General features: G+C 41.7%; 1 protein-coding gene across 17 annotated transcripts in view; it reads left to right on the forward strand.

The window, feature by feature from the left end:
• NRXN3 (neurexin 3) overlaps positions 1–18665 on the forward strand; it is a 1010752-nt gene that overhangs the window by 72125 nt on the left and 919962 nt on the right. For all 17 annotated transcript variants that reach the window (XR_007889631.1, XM_051620875.1, XM_051620874.1 and 14 more), the window contains one exon: positions 10877–10894. Coding sequence is in view for 16 of the 17 variants with exons in the window: in XM_051620875.1 (XP_051476835.1) it covers positions 10877–10894 (18 nt within the window). In the remaining variant the exon portion in view is untranslated. The remainder of the gene's footprint in view (positions 1–10876; positions 10895–18665) is intronic.

Below are 18665 nucleotides of genomic sequence, written 5' to 3' on the forward strand. Positions count from 1 at the left end.
AGTCTTTTTTTTACAGCTGTTCCACACTGGGGAGTGGGATGGATGAGAGAGTGAAAGATAGTGTGCAGGGATATTTCCAGACCTAAATACAAACACTCAACAACAAATGATTTAATAAAAGAGACATTTTAATAAGATATAATAAAAAGAGGAATATAGGTAGCGAGTAAATCTTGTATCACTTCCAAGGCTGGGACCCCTGCTTTCATGCAGCGTCAGATGGACCTTGGATGGATTTTGCTTCTTCCTGTGCTGTAGTGCCTTTTATCTTGTGTAGCAGACAGAGTAATGTATCTGCTTCTGATGGTTTGGGTTGTTATTTCTGTCTTAATACCTACCAGCACACAGCACAGGCTGGCACAAGGCACTCAAGCAGATTGCTGTGCAGTGGCTACTCTTGCTAACCTATGGGCTCTCAAGCCCTAAGTACAAGACCCAACAGAGCAGCATGACCTGGTCAAGATCACTGACTCCTTAAATACAGTGTCTTCTGCAAGGCTCCCAATACAGAACTGAGTTACAAATTAATTCAACCTGAATCCTGTAACAAACCTAGATTTGATTCTGTATTAGCTATAATCAGTATTGAGAAAGGAAGTGGGAGTTTTATTTCTGCTTTCCCCCACTGTTTTCAATAAAAGATGTGTAACAAACATAGTGTGAGTTGGATTAAGTGGGGAAATGCTAAAAAATCTACATATACCTTCCAACAAAGAGGTACCATGATATTGAAGATACAGTATCTGGGCATTTGGGTGGAGCCTGCTAGAGATCCCTTTTAATGTGGAAAATACCACCTCTTGATTTCTATGGGACATCTGTATGTCTTGCAGATAGATGTACTGTTCCATTCTGTCCTGGGATGCAGCGCAAGGAGTGTTGACATATGGCACTAGTTAGTGCCAGGTGTAACCAGGGCAGAGGAGTGTGCTTTGCCCTCCAAGGCTGGACAAGCTGCTGCTTCTTTGGAGCTCAGGTGGTGGCCTCCGATGCCAGTGGTATGGGCTGTCATCCCTGCTGTGGCTTGGCACGCAGGCCTGCTGTGAGCAGGGAAGGGCTTAGAAAGCACAGAACTCAACCAGTGGAGCAATGTCTTTCTTTCTGCCACATGTAAGATCAGGTTTGCAGCAGAAGTGGAGTTTTCTGCCTTCCAGGTTTCCTCCTTTTCATAGCAGGCTGGGTAGGAGTAAGTGATGCTGACAATGAGAGTCAAGTAGATCTGGAGAAGGGTCCCTCTTCCTTTCCTTCTGCCCTTTCCTGACTAGGTTAGTCACAGTCTTCTGTGACTCCAGCTCCACTTCTTCAGATTGCTCTGAGGGGAATATTAACATCCTCTAATAAGTCTGCAAGACTTATCAAGGGATTTGTTTTATTAATTCCAAGACTGAGTACAGCAAATAGATTATAGCTTGGGCTACTTCATAGGCTTAACAAGCCCTCTCATTGTTTACTTATCACTTTTTTCCCAAATCTCCTTGTGTTAACTCTTTTTTCTGTTCTTTGTGTTACTATTTATTGAATATCCTCAGTGGTGTATGTGTCACAGGGAATATGTCCAAGGGTCATTCCTGTCCATCATTTTTTGGATGGTAAGAGAGGAACAGAGGCAGCACAATTTGCAGTGGGTTTAGGGGTAGTAAATAGCTTTGGTAGCTATTCATGGTCATGTTCTGAGAACAAGACAAAGCTGAAAATACTCAGTATGAGTTCAGGTTCTTGTTCAACAGGAGGAGAGGTACTCTGTTGCTGTGGCATATGATGAGTAATGCCCTGGTTTCCAGTTTCTGTGTCAGTCTTGCAGGTGGTGCAGACAAAGTTGAAATTCCACAGGCTTGATTTCAGTGCTTGGAGCAGATAGCAGAGTGCCTGCAGTGAAACAAGTTGTAACTTCTTGGGTCACATGTCTCTTTTAGTTCACTTTAGTGTAAGTCACAAGGCTGCTCAAAAAACGGTTAATTTTTGTGGTGATCAGCATGATAAAGTCCACTGTTGTGCATCATCATCATCAAGCTCTCTGTCATCTTTATATCTTGATAATCTGCTAGCATTACTGCCTCTGCTGAATTTGAGATATTTGAGAATAAGAAGCTATGTTGGTGTGCCCAGGGAAGGCATTCCTGGTGGGGACAGTATTTCATCTAAGGAGATCCATTTAGTTGCCATCCTTTCCTGATGATTAATTAAAATAGGAAGAAGCTAGCTGCTGTATCCCTAATATCTGTTATGTGAGTCACCTCCAGCTTACAAGAACATCTCTTGCTATGATATGATGTAGCCACTAAAGTGTCACATTGGTTGATTTAGTCCTTGTTAAAGTAAAGAGAAAATTAATCTGGTAATGGGAAGCTAGTTTCAGCTGTAGTTAGAACATGAGGAAGCAGGTGTTCATGGGAATGTTATTCTCTCGCAAGTGGTTTTTTAAAGGCTTGGAAAGCATGAGTCTCTCTCACCTTGAAGGAAAATCTGAAAGAGGATTGGAGTTTCCAGCCATTAGTTTTGCATGGAAGCAGGTACAGAGGTGCCCAGTTAGTGTTATAAAAGTATGAAAAAACAGGCAGAAACATGAGCAATGTATCCTTTTAGAAGGTCATAGGTTCTTGTTTCATCAGAGCTGGGAGGGAAAGAGAAATCACCTTCCTCTTTTTACCACTAAAGATGGCCTACAAAAATGCAAAACCAACTTTCTGTGTAATCCTGCCACTGCTCCTAATATACAAATAGCTTATAGACAGTGGTCCTAAATATTGTAGCTAAAGGCAGGAATGTAATTTCCCCCCCTTTTTTTTCTATGAGTGGCCACTTAGGGGGAAAAAGCTTTGACACTTCTAGTATGTAACATGATGAACCATATGTCAGCTTTTGCTGTTTGCATGGAACACTGAGTGACAAATTGTAGTGTTTGTGGAGGAGACTGTATGTGTGTAACTTGGGCATGCATTGTCAGAGCATTCTGCTTTTTCTGTGATCCGCTTTGTTTGTCCTCTGGTATCTGTTCCTCCTTCACAAGCTTGTTCTTGGCCCTAGTGTTGCAAGTGAATTCTAGACCAGATGAGCTCTTGATGTTGTGTGATACTGCTTAACAGAAAGAGAACAGACAGTCTGGATCTGCACCAGGCCCTGTTCAGGAACAAGGATCTCCAAAGAGGTAGAGTGCTCTTAGGCTGATTTGTTCAAACACAGTCTATATTTCTTATTCATAAGCTTGTTGGCCTGTGTTTCTGTTGAGAATAATAGCTTTGTTCTAATTGGACTTTTTGCCAGATTGTGTAGTACTGTATGCCCCTAGGGGAGAGGCAGGCTTCTGATGGGTTTACACCTGTGCTAAAATATAGTTAAACAGGTGGCCTGATGCAATTAAACCAAGGATAGAATTCAAAACTGGTCCAATTGTAGATAACTTAGATGTCTCTTTACTGTAGACATAGAATAGGTGTCATATGCAGAAGGTCTTAAAGGACCAGCACTCTTCAGTTTAGAAAAGAAGTGGAGGAGGTGAGTTATAATCAAGAGTGCTGTGGTGATGCTGAATAGAAAATGTTTAATCATAATGTTTTATAAAGCAATAGGTAGGGCATGCCTAATGAGATAGATTCAGCTACAGGTTTTAAATGAACAAACAAAAATACTACTTCACACCACAGGACTTCTAGTTCTAGAACAGATTAGGCAAATTCAAGGAGGAAAAAGTCCATGAAGAACTGTTAAATATTTTACTCATGGTGCAACCTCCACCAGTCAGTTGTTGCTGGAAGCTGTTAATGAGGGTACTGTGAATTTTCTCTGTTCCTTTGACTCTTCACCAAGTACCTGTGCTTGGCTGCTGTCAGAGGCTCTGCTCTGTTACCGAAGCTCTTAGCTTGTGATGCCTGGCAGCTGTTACTGATGCAATTGGGGAGAGTGCATTTTGAATTAGAAGAATAAAATCGTAGAAAATGGGATTGGAAAAGGTCTCAAGGGCCAACTAGTCCTTCCAAGACAGTATCAGGTGTATCTAAAAAATTAATGATAAATACTTATCTAGTCTTTTCTTAATAGTCTCCAATACTGGTGGCAAACTCCCAGTAGCCAGGCTATTCCAGAGCCTCACTACCATGTTGCTGCCAAATTTTTCAGATAGTGAACTGAAACTTGCCTTTCTGCATCATAAGTTTCTTCTCATTCTATCTGTGGTGAATATGGAAGGACACTTTGCTTTTTTCTGCTTGTACCTGCATTTCAGCTCTATGTCTTGTGTGCTCCACAAGACTGTGGACACAACTGGCTGAGTGGAAACGTACAGAGGTGCTGTGCAAAATAGTAGGGAACAAATGCTTTTTTTCCTCCAGTGCCCAGGCATCTATAATGGAATAGAAAGACATTTCATCCTGGAGTGCTCAGGTGATGTATCTAGGCAGTTTAAGTGAAGATCATGAGATTGTTTGGAGAGCACTGAGTAATTGCATTCTGGTTGGATTTTTGGTAGTAGCAGGCTACAGGACCATTAATGTTTCAACCAGCAATGTAGCGAGGGCCCTGAGGAATGTGCATGACCATATTTGTTGGGATGTGTGGGAGAAGATGACACTGTGACTGAAAGCCGTGAAATCAGCAAGCAGCTTTATCTAAGAATAGTAATGATATGGAGTTAATTAGAGAGATTATTATTAATTCATTGATCTAGAATTTTTTTAATTGTTTTTTTTTACTCTTACTGGAGCTAAGTCACTCTGTGCGTTGGTTTCTGAAAGCGGCAGGCATACTTAATCCATCTATACCACGTTAATATGAAAACACTTTTCTAAATGGCCAGGCAATCGTATCAAAACCATAGTGGCTTGCAAATGCCTCCCCAGCTAGCTATACCACACACTCTGTCTGAGCATCTTGATTGCCTGAGAGGAGAAAGCTTGACTCCTTGAGGTAAAGGTTCTGTTTTATTTAGTAGATACAGGATCCACTCAAACTTCATTCACTTTAGGGGTGACATACTCAGGTACAAGTCACTCAACCTCAGATTTGACCCTGTGGAGAGGGCAGGCTGCCCACAACACTATTGCACACGGGGTGGAAAAGAGCATTGGAGGCATCAAATCATCATTAGTCATTCAGATAAGACTTGAAATCACATCACTTCACCTCATTTAAATCAGGAGTGCTTTAAAATCACATGGCACTTATAGTAGAATAAGCCAAGTTTCATGCTGCCTATTTAAGTAGTTCTTGTTGTTCTAACTCTGACATGCTAAACTGCTGTATGGTGTTCAACAGCTTATAGGAACATCTGTCTCTTTCACTTCAGAGCTGGCTGCATTTCAGTACTAGATGAATTATTCCTGTATTCACAGCTAATAAGTGCTTTGGGATCCCAAGTATTAGCTGTGCGAAGGCACAGTACCTCAAATGCCTGCAATTCTGTGCAACGTATCAAGTGAGTACTATTCCCAGGAGACTGCAGCCTAAGAGATCCCGTGCAACAAAGGGCACGGAGAAATGTAATTGATTGTAGTGAACTTGTTTGTGTACGTGTCACCACTTTTCTCTACTGAATAAAATCAGAATTGTTCAACACTCCATTAACACAAATTACAGGGTCCTATTCTTTTGGAGTGAGACAATAAGGCCTGCACCTGCTAGTACTGTGAAGTTTTTCGTGATCCCAGTGTGCAGCTCAGTGATGGACATGGGCTTGAGTGGTCTTGGATTTGGTTCAGTATCCTAAACATTTAGCAAATTAAATAGAATTGGTCAAATTTACTTTTGTGGCAATTCCATTGGAATCTGTGGAAGGATACCAGGCATGGAGCCAACTACCAGAGTAAGACAAAAGTGTTAAGTCAACATGAGGGATGAAATAATGACATTATCAAAGTAACTGTCAAGTCTTTTATGAATTTAACGGAGCCAAGATTTTAACCTTGTTGGCCATAGGTAGAACAGTCTTTAAGGTGCCTGTCTTCTGTGTATGTGTGGGTACTACAAGGGTGTTATGCTAATGTTTGGAATTTATCTCATTATAGAGCCTATATTTACCCAAGCAAATTGTTGTTAGAAGCTGCTTATGCAATGTAAATGCTGTTTCTTGTTAGGTTGCAGTAACCCTCCTGAGAATCTGTACAGCTTTACACCAACAACACTGGTCCCCAACAGCTTGATGTAGGAGATGATGTAGGACCATGTGTTTGCCTTTACCTTAAAGGGCCAAGTGTTAGGATGGAATGAGACCACTTGCCAAATCAGCATCTGGAATTAACACTTTGATGCAGTATCAAATTAATGAAGGCTTAGCTCATTGCAATTTGAGGGATTTCCAGCTGTGCCAAAATGCATCTTTTCATTGTATTGTTAAAATGTTGCATCAGAGCTCAGTTAAGAGGAAATCACCCTGTTCTGAGTCACCAGCATCTCTTACTACTATACCACAGGAGTCCAGGCTGGCTCAACACACATCTTCTGAGTAATTTCACAGACTGCCAAAAAAGCGTTAGTCTCTGGTCTCAGAACTGTTCTCATATATATCAGTAAGTCAAAGTATGTGACTGAGAGTTCCCAACCAGTCATGCTTCTACCAGTGGAACATCCATTTTCTGTATTTGCAGCATGATGAGATCCAAATCTGCTTTAGAAAATCTTGTTAAGTTGTCAAGAACTGAACAAGTTTCAGAACAAGGTCATTTTCCTGTCTAAGGGCAAGATCTGCCCTTATTTGGGCTTGGATCTCCTATGGCAAAAAGATGCCTCTAAGTGTTATAATTGTTGCCATAATTTTTTCCCCAGTTTCTGCCTGCTCCTCAGTCCTCTCCACACACTGGTGTTCATAGAGAGGCTAACCACAGGGTCCTGCAGGGGGATGTTGGAGGGCTTGAGGGTCTCATAGTACAAGACAGTGCTGCTCACTTCTAGGTACTTATTTCCACTTATTCTAGGATGCTGCTGCCTGACAGCTGGCTTACGATAAGTGAATTCAGTCAGTGGCTCTCAGTTTAGCTGCCAGAAGACAGCTGTCCACAGCCCATCGAAGTGGGAAACAAGACTGAATGGACCATGGAGATAGGAGCAAAGTAGGTCTCTTCAGGTCAGGGTGTTGTGTACCGGTAGGACTTGTGTGCATAGAAAGTCTGTGCTTTGACTTCCAGTTGGAGAGAGAAGTGCACTCTTGTGTCACCTTCCCATTTTGCTAAACTTCATGTTAAAACTGTTAGATTAAAAATACCTCAGATGTTTCCTCTACAGGCACAGGAATGATCTGAACTATAATAATGTTTGCTTTGTTCCTCCAGCTTCTCTTCATCCTCCTCCTTCCCCTTCCACCTCACCCAGATGGATGGGGTGGCACCAGACAAAGCAGCAGCCCTGCTGATATCTCATTCAACCCAGCTATTAGCATCAAAGAACAAAAACAAACAACACCAGTTTGCAGCTCAGCCCTTTACAAAGGAGCAATAAATGGGCTCTTGTGTACAGGATAAAGCAAACTCTGCCTTTTCTTTCGTTAAGAGGCAGACCTTTCTGTGTTTGAAAGTGCTCTGAGCTGGAGAAAGTGGAGAAACCTCCATCTGCACGGCAATAGGTCCCATGGTAACTGGGCTTTTTGTTAGCCGTGGGTCCTGTGTACTCCTTGGTTCAGTCAGGGAGCGCTGTACTTCCTCGGTTCCTGTGGCAGGTAGGAGCTCCCTGTGGGGGAGGAAGGTAGTGCTGATGGAAGAGGAAGAGATTAGAGACATGTTTTAAGCAGTCCTTTTGAAAACAAGCCAGAAAAACATTTAAAGAATTTGTCCGAACATCTCAGGTGACAGGATATGAAGGAGAGTCAACTGGGGTCCCCGAATCTGGTCAGTCTGTCTAGTTGCTATCTCTATCTCCTATCTTTCCTGAGGCATTAGATTTCTTCTAATTGTGGAGCCACCAGCCATGAGGTACTGGTACTGCATCAGAGCTTTCTTATTAAGGGTCTCTTTTGTTGACATACACAACCACAGTTTTAACTGTGCACCACAGTCAAGTGGCACACCACACTGCAGCAGTGTTACGGGGTTTCCTGCGAGGACTTGCATGGCAATTTCATGGGTATGACACAGTGGAATTTAGTGTAGGGTCTACTGCGAGGACCGACTGGCTGTATGTCAGTTTTGTCTTCACAAAAAAAAGCAGTGCTTTCTCACGAGTATTTAAAAATAAAAACATAGGTACTTTGACCGTTTTTAAATCAGCATTTGCCAGCAGATACCACATGGGGGTGTGTCTGCAATACAAGAAACTCCTTTTGATTTAGTATGGGACCTGGGCTGCCACATAGGTAAGTACAGCAGAAGTGTCCCAGAGGTGCAAATAGTGACTTTTCTGATGCAACTAGTGTATAGAGAAATTGTGTTGGGTGGAGTCTTTCCAAGAAAGACAGAACAAAAAATTGTAAGTGTGAAACCAGTCATGATCAGGGATGCCTGCTCTTAGGGAAGTGAGAACAAAAAATATGGGTAAAAGGAAATCCCTTTGCTGTCTGCCTCCTGTTACTTGCCATTGAGAAACTACCTTTTAGAGATGCTTGTGTACCTCTTAACACTTCATTGTTCCCCTTTTTAACGGCTTCATGACCTGTTTAATTCACTCACAGTTAAATAAGTATTATTTCAAGCAGTGTATCAGTTACAGCCCACTGCCTCCTCTCTTATTTGCTTAATGTGTTTATCCCTGGCTCACCCTTGGTTAGCTCTTTTCTTTGCCCTTTCTTTCTGCTGATCCTTTTTATTCCCTAAACATCCCACAAATTTCCTCCTGGAGCACAGATAGCCTGGTGAGGCTGCCTGCTGTTCCTGGGCCCTCAAGGTAGTCTGGGCTGCAGCTGTGCCAACTCCTTTGTCAGGCATGCAGGGAGCCTCAGAGGACAACATGGATCTAGAGCTTTGTATCTGCTCAAACTAGTTCTTGGGGCAGCTGCTGGATTATCAGAGACATTTGTAGTACCTTATGGTGCTCCCTTCTTCCTGTTCTGAAATGTGCGATCATCTCCTCTGACTGCCACTGATTTTCTGAAGCAACATCTCAAGTCCTAGCTGTGGACTTGAGAATTCTTTGGCATCATACTCACATTCTGCAGTGGTGTTTAAGGGCCTGCTCCTTCCTTCTGCCCCTGGTTTTCCTTTTCCATTCCATCTTCAGTGCATTGCTACCTGATGCTTGTTTTCTTTTCCTACCTACAGAGAATCAGTTTCAGGCAAACTTTGAGTACTTTCAGAGTTGCATGCCAAAACAGCAGTTCTTAGATACAATTATGTGTTAAATGAGGAAAGGAAACAAATAACGCCTATTAGATCTGACATGTATGTGTTGTAGAAGCTATGGAAATTAAATGAGTTGATGCAGCAGTCCCTTCCTTTTTTGTGCATTGTTTTACTTGGGTTGTTACCTCCTTGGGGAAGGATGGCTTGGTATATGTGTGGTGTACCATAGGGACTTTTCCTCAAATGGTTCTGGAGTCATTACAAAGTGACAGATAAAATGCAACAGAAAGTTATGAGCAATAAACATGCACAGGAATCACTTGCTCACCACTGAAATCCAAATGTCTCAGGAAGACAAGTGGCACTGGTTTCACACCAACACAGCCAAGTTTGGACAGGAAGGGGGAATATGGATGGAAATTGGAGGGGATATTTGGGGAAGGTGAATGTGTTCTTAGACCTTGGTGTGTAGTCAAAGCACCCAGCATGTCATGCTCCTAGACTTGTCACAGAAAGTGGTATGGGACCTGAAGTAGTCCAATGCATTAATGTATTGTTTTGAAGTCTTACTGCAAGGATGATACCTGCAGCAACAGAGCTCCTGGGCAAGGTACAAGCCTCCAGGCAGAAGCACTACTTATGGGCCTAGCCCCACTGTTTTCTTAAGCAAGTTCATTTTTTACTTTGGAGGCTGCCTTGGGAGGAAAATATTGATCTAGTCTAATCCCTTAAGATTTATGGGGTTCCTCCTTCATAGCATTAGGATAAGTGTACCTATTCAGAGCAAGACTAAATTTGGGATGCTAAAAAAGTTATGAGAAACATTATTTTTTAAAAGTGCATTCTCTGGGATTAGTGGACTCTTCCAAAACAGGCACTGCATTTGAAGATATGCCTTTTCTGTGATCAGTACTGTACCTTACATGGTCTTACTCCTCTTTTTTTTAACAGACTAATTTATTCTGGGTTTTATGTGATTGATTCTGAAAAGTGGTCTTATGTCACAAAGAGAAAAAATACTGAATGACATTTGGTCTGAACTCAGCATCTTCTGAAAAGACATGTGGGTTGTGCAAGCCTCTGGCACTCTTTCTTCCCCACCGCTACTGTCTGCAATGAAGGATGTTGTTTTGGGAATGATGGGCACGAGGAATGAAAAGGAATGGGCTCTCTTCTAGTCTTTGGGTCTATGTTGAGTGTCTTGCACCTCGTCATAAATTCACACGGCCCCTCATAAAAGGGGAGCAGGTTCTTTTATTTTTTCTGAAAACTTGCTTGAATTTATGTGCTACAGAAGAAGCCTGCTGCAGGCAGGTTAGATTTTGTTTCTTTCTTTTGCATTTGTGTGTGAAAAACAGTAGAATATTGTAACTACTACTCTTATAGGAACTGACGTGGCTTGGTTCTATCTGATTCCAGGAACTCTCTCTCCGGACAGATATGATGGTGGATTCCCTTTACATGCACAGCGGAGAGGGAGCCAGTGCCTCCTCCCTTGCATGGCTGGGTGCTTGGCTGCAGATGGGTGGCCTTCAAACAAACCTAATTACTTCTGGTTTTGCATGAAATCAATTTCCATGCAAAGATGCTGAGTTGCTGTGTGCATCTCTAATGGCTTTTCTCTCTTCTCTCTCTCTTTTTCCCTTTTCTGCCTTCTGCTTGCCATGAAAACACCTCGACAGATGTCAGTCATATTCCAGGTAAGTGCTGCTTTTGCTGAGCTGAAAGGCTGCTCTTTAAGGAGTGGTGGTGGGCAGTTACCAGGGGCAGAATTCTCATCCTGCTTCTCAGACCGTACAGAACAAATCTTCATATTGCACATCACAGGGTTTGGATTGCAAAGTCTTTGCTAAAAGGAGGGCTTCATAGTAGCAAAGATCACAAACTTCCCTCTTCAGAGATTATGTTGTGGTGGTCAGTTAAAGGGATGTTTTATGAATCAAAATTACATTAAAAATGGTTGCTTGTATTGCTGATTACCTGGCATTGAACTTTGCATTATATACAGTTTATTTCTGTGTGTAGTCTAACATACAAATCTAGCTCAATCACTTCCATTCTTCTAGTGCAGTCTACTCTGTTTGCTAGTCCCACTGATAACCTATTGAGTTTCATTTCCACTAAAAAGGGTTTTTTTGTTGTTGTTGCTTTATTTTGGAGTTTAAAAAACAGTATCTTTCTGGCCAAATATGAATGTGTGATCTTATTTAGGTATCAAAACGTTAATTCCTGACAGGGCATAAATGATTCATTTAAAAGGAAAAAAGAATGTGTATTTTATGTGCTTGTTTATTGGGGGATTTCTACCACAAGGAAGTATTTTACCACAGAGAACTCCAAACCTCTCTCCTCATATTTCTTTCTTGTTGCTGAAAGGATCTAAGTTCCTCAACTTCAGCTCCAGGGGTTAATAGAACTAGATAACCTTAAGCTGTAGTCCATGTCCTGTTGCCACTGAGACTTAAGAAATTAATTTTTTACCTCATGCTCAGGCAACTCCTCCGGGTTTATCATCATGTGAAATGAAAATGAGCCCAGGGAAGCAGCTGGCATTGGCCTGGCTGGAGTGAGATGATGGGCAAGTCGAGGCTCTTTTCCTTCTCGGTTTTCTCCATATCTTTGCTAAACCTGACCTGGAATGAGTTTTCTGTTCAGTTTGCTTCTTTCCAGCACTTGGATAATCAGATTTTGTGAAATGCTTCAGAGAGATGCAATGAGGGCCAGCTGCTTGGGTAATTTCTCTGCATGTTTAGCCTTTTAGCTTCTCTTGTCAGCCCCTTTTTTGTTCTGCTGAGGTCTTTGCATTCTGTTTACACCTCAGCTGGCAATAACAGGTATGGAAGTGGCCAAATGGCAAATGTTGCTTGGCATGCCTTGAAAAAAAAAAAAGGCCCTGTCAACTGTAACATTGAATCTTTAAAGTAACCCATGGGGCTGAACATGTATCTTCCCTGCTTCAGTCTGAAGTGTCCAGGAACTCCTGTCTCCTCTAATCTTGTCAGGATCTGGCAGGACAAACACCAGGTACTTGGGGTCACAGGTATCTCCACCACATCATGAAGCTGTTGGTATCTGTGGCAGAGGAGAATGATTGAATTGGGAAGGCATGGCCTTGCCATGCTCTACCACTAGGACTCATGATATTATGCCATTAATGAGTGTTACCATGGTCAACATCAGGGCCATCTCCAAGGCCTGCACAGTGTGCAAGGCATGACAGCGTTACAAGTAGGGGCCCAAACAGAGGTGGCACAACCAGGACAGGACCATGCTGCTCTTCCTGTGGGTACTCCGAAAGAGTCCATCCTTCTTATCTCTGAATGGGCTCTTCTGCCCCACTGCCCTTTCATTCTCATTATTTATATGCCTGGATGCTCATTTTTATCCTCTGCATTGCTTATACACATATGGTCTTGTTCTCAGGACTGCTCTGAGCTTTCTCACATGGATTTCTAGTCACATGTAAATGCTTTTTTCTGTGTCCTCTTGCACTCATCTGTATATTTTCAGGCTGACAATTACCCACACCTCATTGTTGGGCTCTGTAACTGTTTACTTCTAGGCAGTCTGGTCCCTCTGCTCAGCTTCCTTTGGGGAGGATGCTGGCATTGCTGCATGACTGGGCAGTGATGTGGACCACTGTGAGGGGCTGGGTGTGCATTTCCCCTCTGCCTGGCTGTGCAGAGGCTTTGTTCCTGCTCGGCCATCCAGGTAACTGTATTATGAGGACAGATCCCTGAGACCCTGTCAAAATGGTTATTATAACCGTCCATTGTTCGCAGTACAAATTATTAATTTCATGAGATAGTGGTAAATACCCACAGGCAGCAAAAGGGCTATAAAGAGCATGTTGATTAACTGAATATTTTTGATTATTGAATTGACTGGTTAGAACTAATTACCCAGCAAGAGAAGGTAGCTGTGAATAGGCTGTGGCTGGCAGCAGTGGGAACCACAGACCTCTGCTGGGCACAGTTCCTGCGAAGTCCAAAGAAGTTGGTCTTGTTCATAGTAAACAAAAACGTGTAGCTTGAGCCTTTCCTGGCTGTGAGGTGTCTGATTATGAAGAAGGGGTATTCTGGCTACAGGGGCTGGTCTGCTACACTCCTTTCAGGAGCCAACTGAAGCTCTTATCTGGCTTATTTCACAAATGAAAGTTTTTCAAATGTTAGCCCAGGTGCCCTGCAAATGTTATGTGAGTAGTCACAAAACAACACCACCACATTGTAAACATCAAAGTAAAGCATTTAGAGCAGGGCCCTGGAGTTGGGACTGTTACTATCTGTTCTCAGCTGGGTGACTGACTCACTGTGTCATGTAACTTCTCTTTGCAGTACTTCAGTTTTCCCTTTCGGGTTATAGCTACAGCTTCATCTCACCTTCACAAGATGCTTAGAGATTTTGGGCTGAACACTGTAGAGGTTAAGAGCCTTATTACAGAGGTTAAATGCATTGGCTGGGGAGCGATGTGCAGCACACACCAGAATGGATGGCTCTGTCAACTCTACACAGTATTTACCTTTTCTTTGAATCCTCTGCTCTTTGCCAGTGGTCTAGGTTCTGAAAGAAAATTTGTTGGGAAAAGACCAGTAGATCAAGGAGCAAGTGATTTGCTCCGGCCTCATTTTTATTTTATTTTTTTAGTGGAAGAATATATCCAGAAGTAAGAACTAAATATGGGTCCTTGATATTATGGTGACTGGTACTGATAACTGGTGTTGTCAAAGTTTAAATAGTGCTTTGCCTATTCATGCCCTTTGTGGGAGAGATCTTCAGATGTTAATGGGGAAGAGGTTAAGAGATGAAGTTCTGGGCATTTTGCTGTCATGTTGTTATTGCTGACTAGAATTTGCATGTAACTGAATGGACACAACCTAGCAGAAATGACCTGGTTAGTTGGGACCCTGAGGAAAAATTAGACCTTGTTTGCCTGAGCAACTCCTTCCTAAGGGTACGGAGATCCTTGAAGGCACAAATGTACTAGCACTTCTTAAATCCAGGTCTTTAATATTCAAAATTCCATCTTTTAATGCTTCTTTCCCTTCTTCATCTCAGGGCTGTTGTTTTGGTCTGTCTCTGTAACTCTGTGTCATAGGGTCATTTAAGCACCACCTGGACGTTAGCTTCTGCTTCCTTGAAGCTGAACTCTTCTTTTTCAGCATGAAAATGTGTGAATTGTGTTTTAGCTCATCTTAAGTTTCCTATTTGCAGAAGGTAGTAGGTCAGAGTAAGAATCCACCCATGCTACTCACACAGGTGTTTGAAACCCGTTTGTAGAGATTTATGTTCTTCTTCACAGGTGCCACCATTGTTTTAATTGTTGAATGCCCTTTGCACAGTCCCCAAATCGGACTCTCTGAAATGTGAATTCTTTTCATCTCTATGTACTCAATTTGCAAAAATATGGCAGTAGTGATGATTGGGGTCAGAGCCAGAATTCATCTAGCCCAGAAGTGTCTTTGTATGAACGTAAATTCTTTGAAAGAAGTGTGAGAAACTACACTAGTATTGATCTTGTCCTTATATATATTTGTGGTTTCTGGTGGTCAGGGTTTAAGGACTTTCTGACTTGATACTTCATCCAGATAATGAACTTGTGCAGTCATTGATTGGCATATTTTCTCTGGATGTGTCCCTTCCTTGTGTTATTAATCCACTTATATTTTTTTAACTCCATTGTATCCTGTGATAACAAATCCCATTGTTTAATCATTCAAATGTGGAAAGCACTTTCTTACACTTGTTTTTACACCTCTTACTTAAGAATTTCATTCAGGGACTCCTATTTCTTTTTTTTCTGATGGAGGAAAAAATATTTCCCATGTTCATGTGTTCTGTATTTGGAATTTTACCTCTTATCATATGTATTGTTGGAAATGTATTTTCCAAGCTGAAGGATTCTATTCCATGCCTAATAGTTCTTCTTTTCCCAACTTGTGTACATACTTGGTCAAGTGCTCTGATTTGCTGTGATACACATCATCTTATGGGTAAGCCATAAAATGTATTGGCCCTCAGATATTGCTCCTTGCACATATTCTCTTGTGCATTAAGCCATCTTTGCAAATACTTGCAAAATGTTAATTTTCATGCTTTCAAACACCATCATGTTTGTAGCCATCCCTGTGTGAATACTTCTAGGAATATGCCATGTGCAGTGTCAGAATGCTGTTTCTACTGTAGGGGAAAGCAGGTGGTGTGATTTGGTCACTATTTCTGCCCACAGATGTTGGGGTAAACTACTTTCTCTTTGGCTTCTACCTCATGCTCTTATTCTTTTATCCCTCAGAGTAAGTGCCACTCACCCTGACTCACTGCCCCTGATAACGACAAAACGTATCCTGGAATTACATAGCAGAGGAAGCAAAAGGGATGGAAAAGAGGAGCTAGCACAGCTGTTGTGTGTAATTGGATTGGAAGTAGGCCTCAGGCTACAATAGCAAAACTGCACTCCCGGCTGGCCTCACTGCTGAGGCCTGTGTGGAGCCCTTGGCTGTTGTGCATATCATGGTTGAATCAAACAAAAATGACTGCTCCCCAGCATGTGCTACGGCTTTGCCCAGTTAGAAAAAACAGGCACCATGTATGCCAGCAGCCAAGGAATCAGGTCATACTCTTGGCAAAGCTGACCTATCTAGTAAGTAAAAGGTCTGAATTACGTTTCAGAATGATTTTTCCTCTTCATCCATTCTTCACATCTCTCAGGACCTCTGAGTCCTATCCTTTGGCTCTGCTGGAACGCCTTCTCTTTGGTACACTGGGTTTCTTAGGAAGTCTTCTTTGGTCTTTGGATTTTAGAAAACATCAAGAAGCCTATTTTAAGTGGACCATGTGGGAGACAAGGGACTTGTCAGCTCTCCTCCCTATCTAGAAAAGGGAACAGCTCATGGAATTCAGGTAGGATGCTCAGAGGAGAAAAAAAATAAGCTATTTCTTAAGGGATTACTGGCTTTAGGAAATAAGGAAGTGTAAACAACAGACTCCATTACTCATCAGAGTACTATTTTCTATAGCAGACATAATTTTATTTTTGGAAGAATCCCTGCTTTGCATGATTTCTTTTTTTTAGCTGTGCTGTAAAGGATTTGCATGTATACCCTGGACCAGAGGCCATGATGCCCTGCCTCAGACATATATTGCAGATGTCCCTGTGATTGTTTCCATAGGTCATGGAGCCTGATGCCCAGGGAAGGATCCTCTGTGGGTAGTCCTGCCCCCGGGGAGACCTGGGCTGCTGCCTGGCAATCTCTCTTCCTATTCATTAAAAGCTTTTGGGCTAATTATCTGGCAGCATCATTAAAACAGAAATACTGAGACTACCTGCCTTAACAGAGCAATTCAGTGGTGCCCACAAAACCCACGCACACGTGCACACCCCCAGAGCATGAGCCTAATAACATGGGACAAGCTATAATTAACTAGATGAAGGAGTCCATCTTCCTTTGTTGCTGCAATCAGTTGTCACTCTCAGCTGTGTTTTGTGCTCTCCCCATCTTCTTAGGTTTTGTAGCTTTCTCATTTTAAGTGCTAAGAACACAAATGTGATGCTGGGGAGTGGAGGAGTAGTGGAGATGAGGTTCAAACTGCCTCCAAGGTTTCCTTCATTTTCTCCTCTACCCTGAAAACTGTCCTAGTTAATCCTTAAAGAGAACTGCTGTTAAACTACATTGCTCTTTTGTATCATTGTACTCTGAAGCTACTTTAAAGAATGTCCTTCTGGCTTCTTAAGAATCCAATGTTGGCCCTTGAGACTTTGTGCAATTAGAGCCACTTATTTTTACTATTTTGATTTAGAAAGCAGATGGTTAACTTTTTAAATAAAAGTAATTATTTGAAATTATATTTTGAAGTAAAAGGAGATTACTATTAAACTTTAAGAAAATAATACTGATTTGGTAGTAGTTGAAAGAAATATTAAGAAACTTTCCAGATCTAAATAGGAACAGTCAGTTGTGGCAGGCATAAATCATAGCCAGGGAGCAGAGTTTATTTGTTTGTCTGCCCTAAGCAATGAACATATTATTTTAATAACAAGTCAATGTTCTGAAGAAGTTGGGCACTTTCTCTTCACGTTACTGCTAAAGTCTGAAGAAGCTGGGGCTCCAGAGACTGAGCACAAGCAGATGCTTATAATTATTTAAGAAACCTGTTGAGAGACTTCTTCCAAAGCTACGTGCCTGCCCTTACTGTCACATGTGAAGTTCAGGAATAGCAAGTCATCACATTCCCAACTTTGACATAAAATTTCATTGCAGGCAGATAAGCTATTTATTCGGAGGGTTTCCTAAAACTTCCAGAGCACTTGCTACCCACCATTTTTGTTGGGCAGCAGTTGTTCTCAGGTGGTAAATTATTATAAAAATGACTAGAAAGCACTCAACCCCTGGACCACTGTGGCTCGTGCAGGTTTGTGTCAACCTTTTACTATTTTTACCCTGGCTGAGTTTGCAGCCCTGAGGCTTTTAGCAGGGTTTCATGTTGAACAAAACTAAGATTAAAAGGAAAACATTTAGGTGGAAATCCAGATTTTCTTATAGGATTCTTCTGGAATTGGGTGGCTGTTGGCACAAACGATAGTTGCTTATGTGAATAATGTGCTTTGGAGCCTGATGAGTTCATTTAGCATCCTGAGCTTGGTGAAAGTTGTGCTGCCCTTTATGGGCTGGCCTTGATGCCCAAATAGCATGGTTATGGTTGTCTCCCCTGTTCTAGCAAAATTGGGTCTAATTTGCAGGTCTGAACAATTCTCATGCCTCTGGCACTGGTTTGTTGGATGCTCTGTTAGTTTGTCTCCATAAGCAAGTGCTATCCCATGCCACTTTGAGATTACATTGACTTTTATGGTTTGAAAATTGCTTTAATGTCTTGTTATATCTTAAAACAGATGTAAAGGTGAGACAATGATGTCAATTCGTGTTTTTCATGTTGATTTTACTGTGACTAATTTGGGGCCTTTGTTATACATGCTGCAAATGTCACAGATTTTAGATCTCAGTGGTTTAAGGTTTTGGTTGTTAATGACATTTTGTTGGAGATAAATACACTCATTTCACTTCTAATTTAAATTTTAAGGGAGGAAAATTTTCAGATGAGAAAAGCTGATATGTTATTTCATTAAATATCTAAAACTGAGTCTAGAATTCTTTTGGTGTTATCTTTATTAAGCTAAGGATCTGTGTCAATGGACAACTTAAGAGAGAATATTGTTTTTTCTGCTATATCTCCAAGTCCACAATCCTTTCTCTTCCTGTTATAAAAAGGAAAAAGTAGCATTTGTTGTGGAGGCGTTATTTTTCATTAATCTCCCTACTTCCATTGTTCAGGTGGGACTAGAAGATCAAGAGTTACATTCAGTACTTACAGCTGCTGTTGTTTTTCAAATTTGTCAAAGAGTGGAAAGAGTCAGAATATTTCTTAGGGAGACTTTCTTTTTCAGGCGTTTGAACCAAGGCCAAACCAGGGGCCAGATGG

The sequence above is a fragment of the Apus apus genome, chromosome 5 (assembly GCF_020740795.1).
Source record: "Apus apus isolate bApuApu2 chromosome 5, bApuApu2.pri.cur, whole genome shotgun sequence".
Lineage (NCBI taxonomy): Eukaryota > Metazoa > Chordata > Aves > Apodiformes > Apodidae > Apus > Apus apus.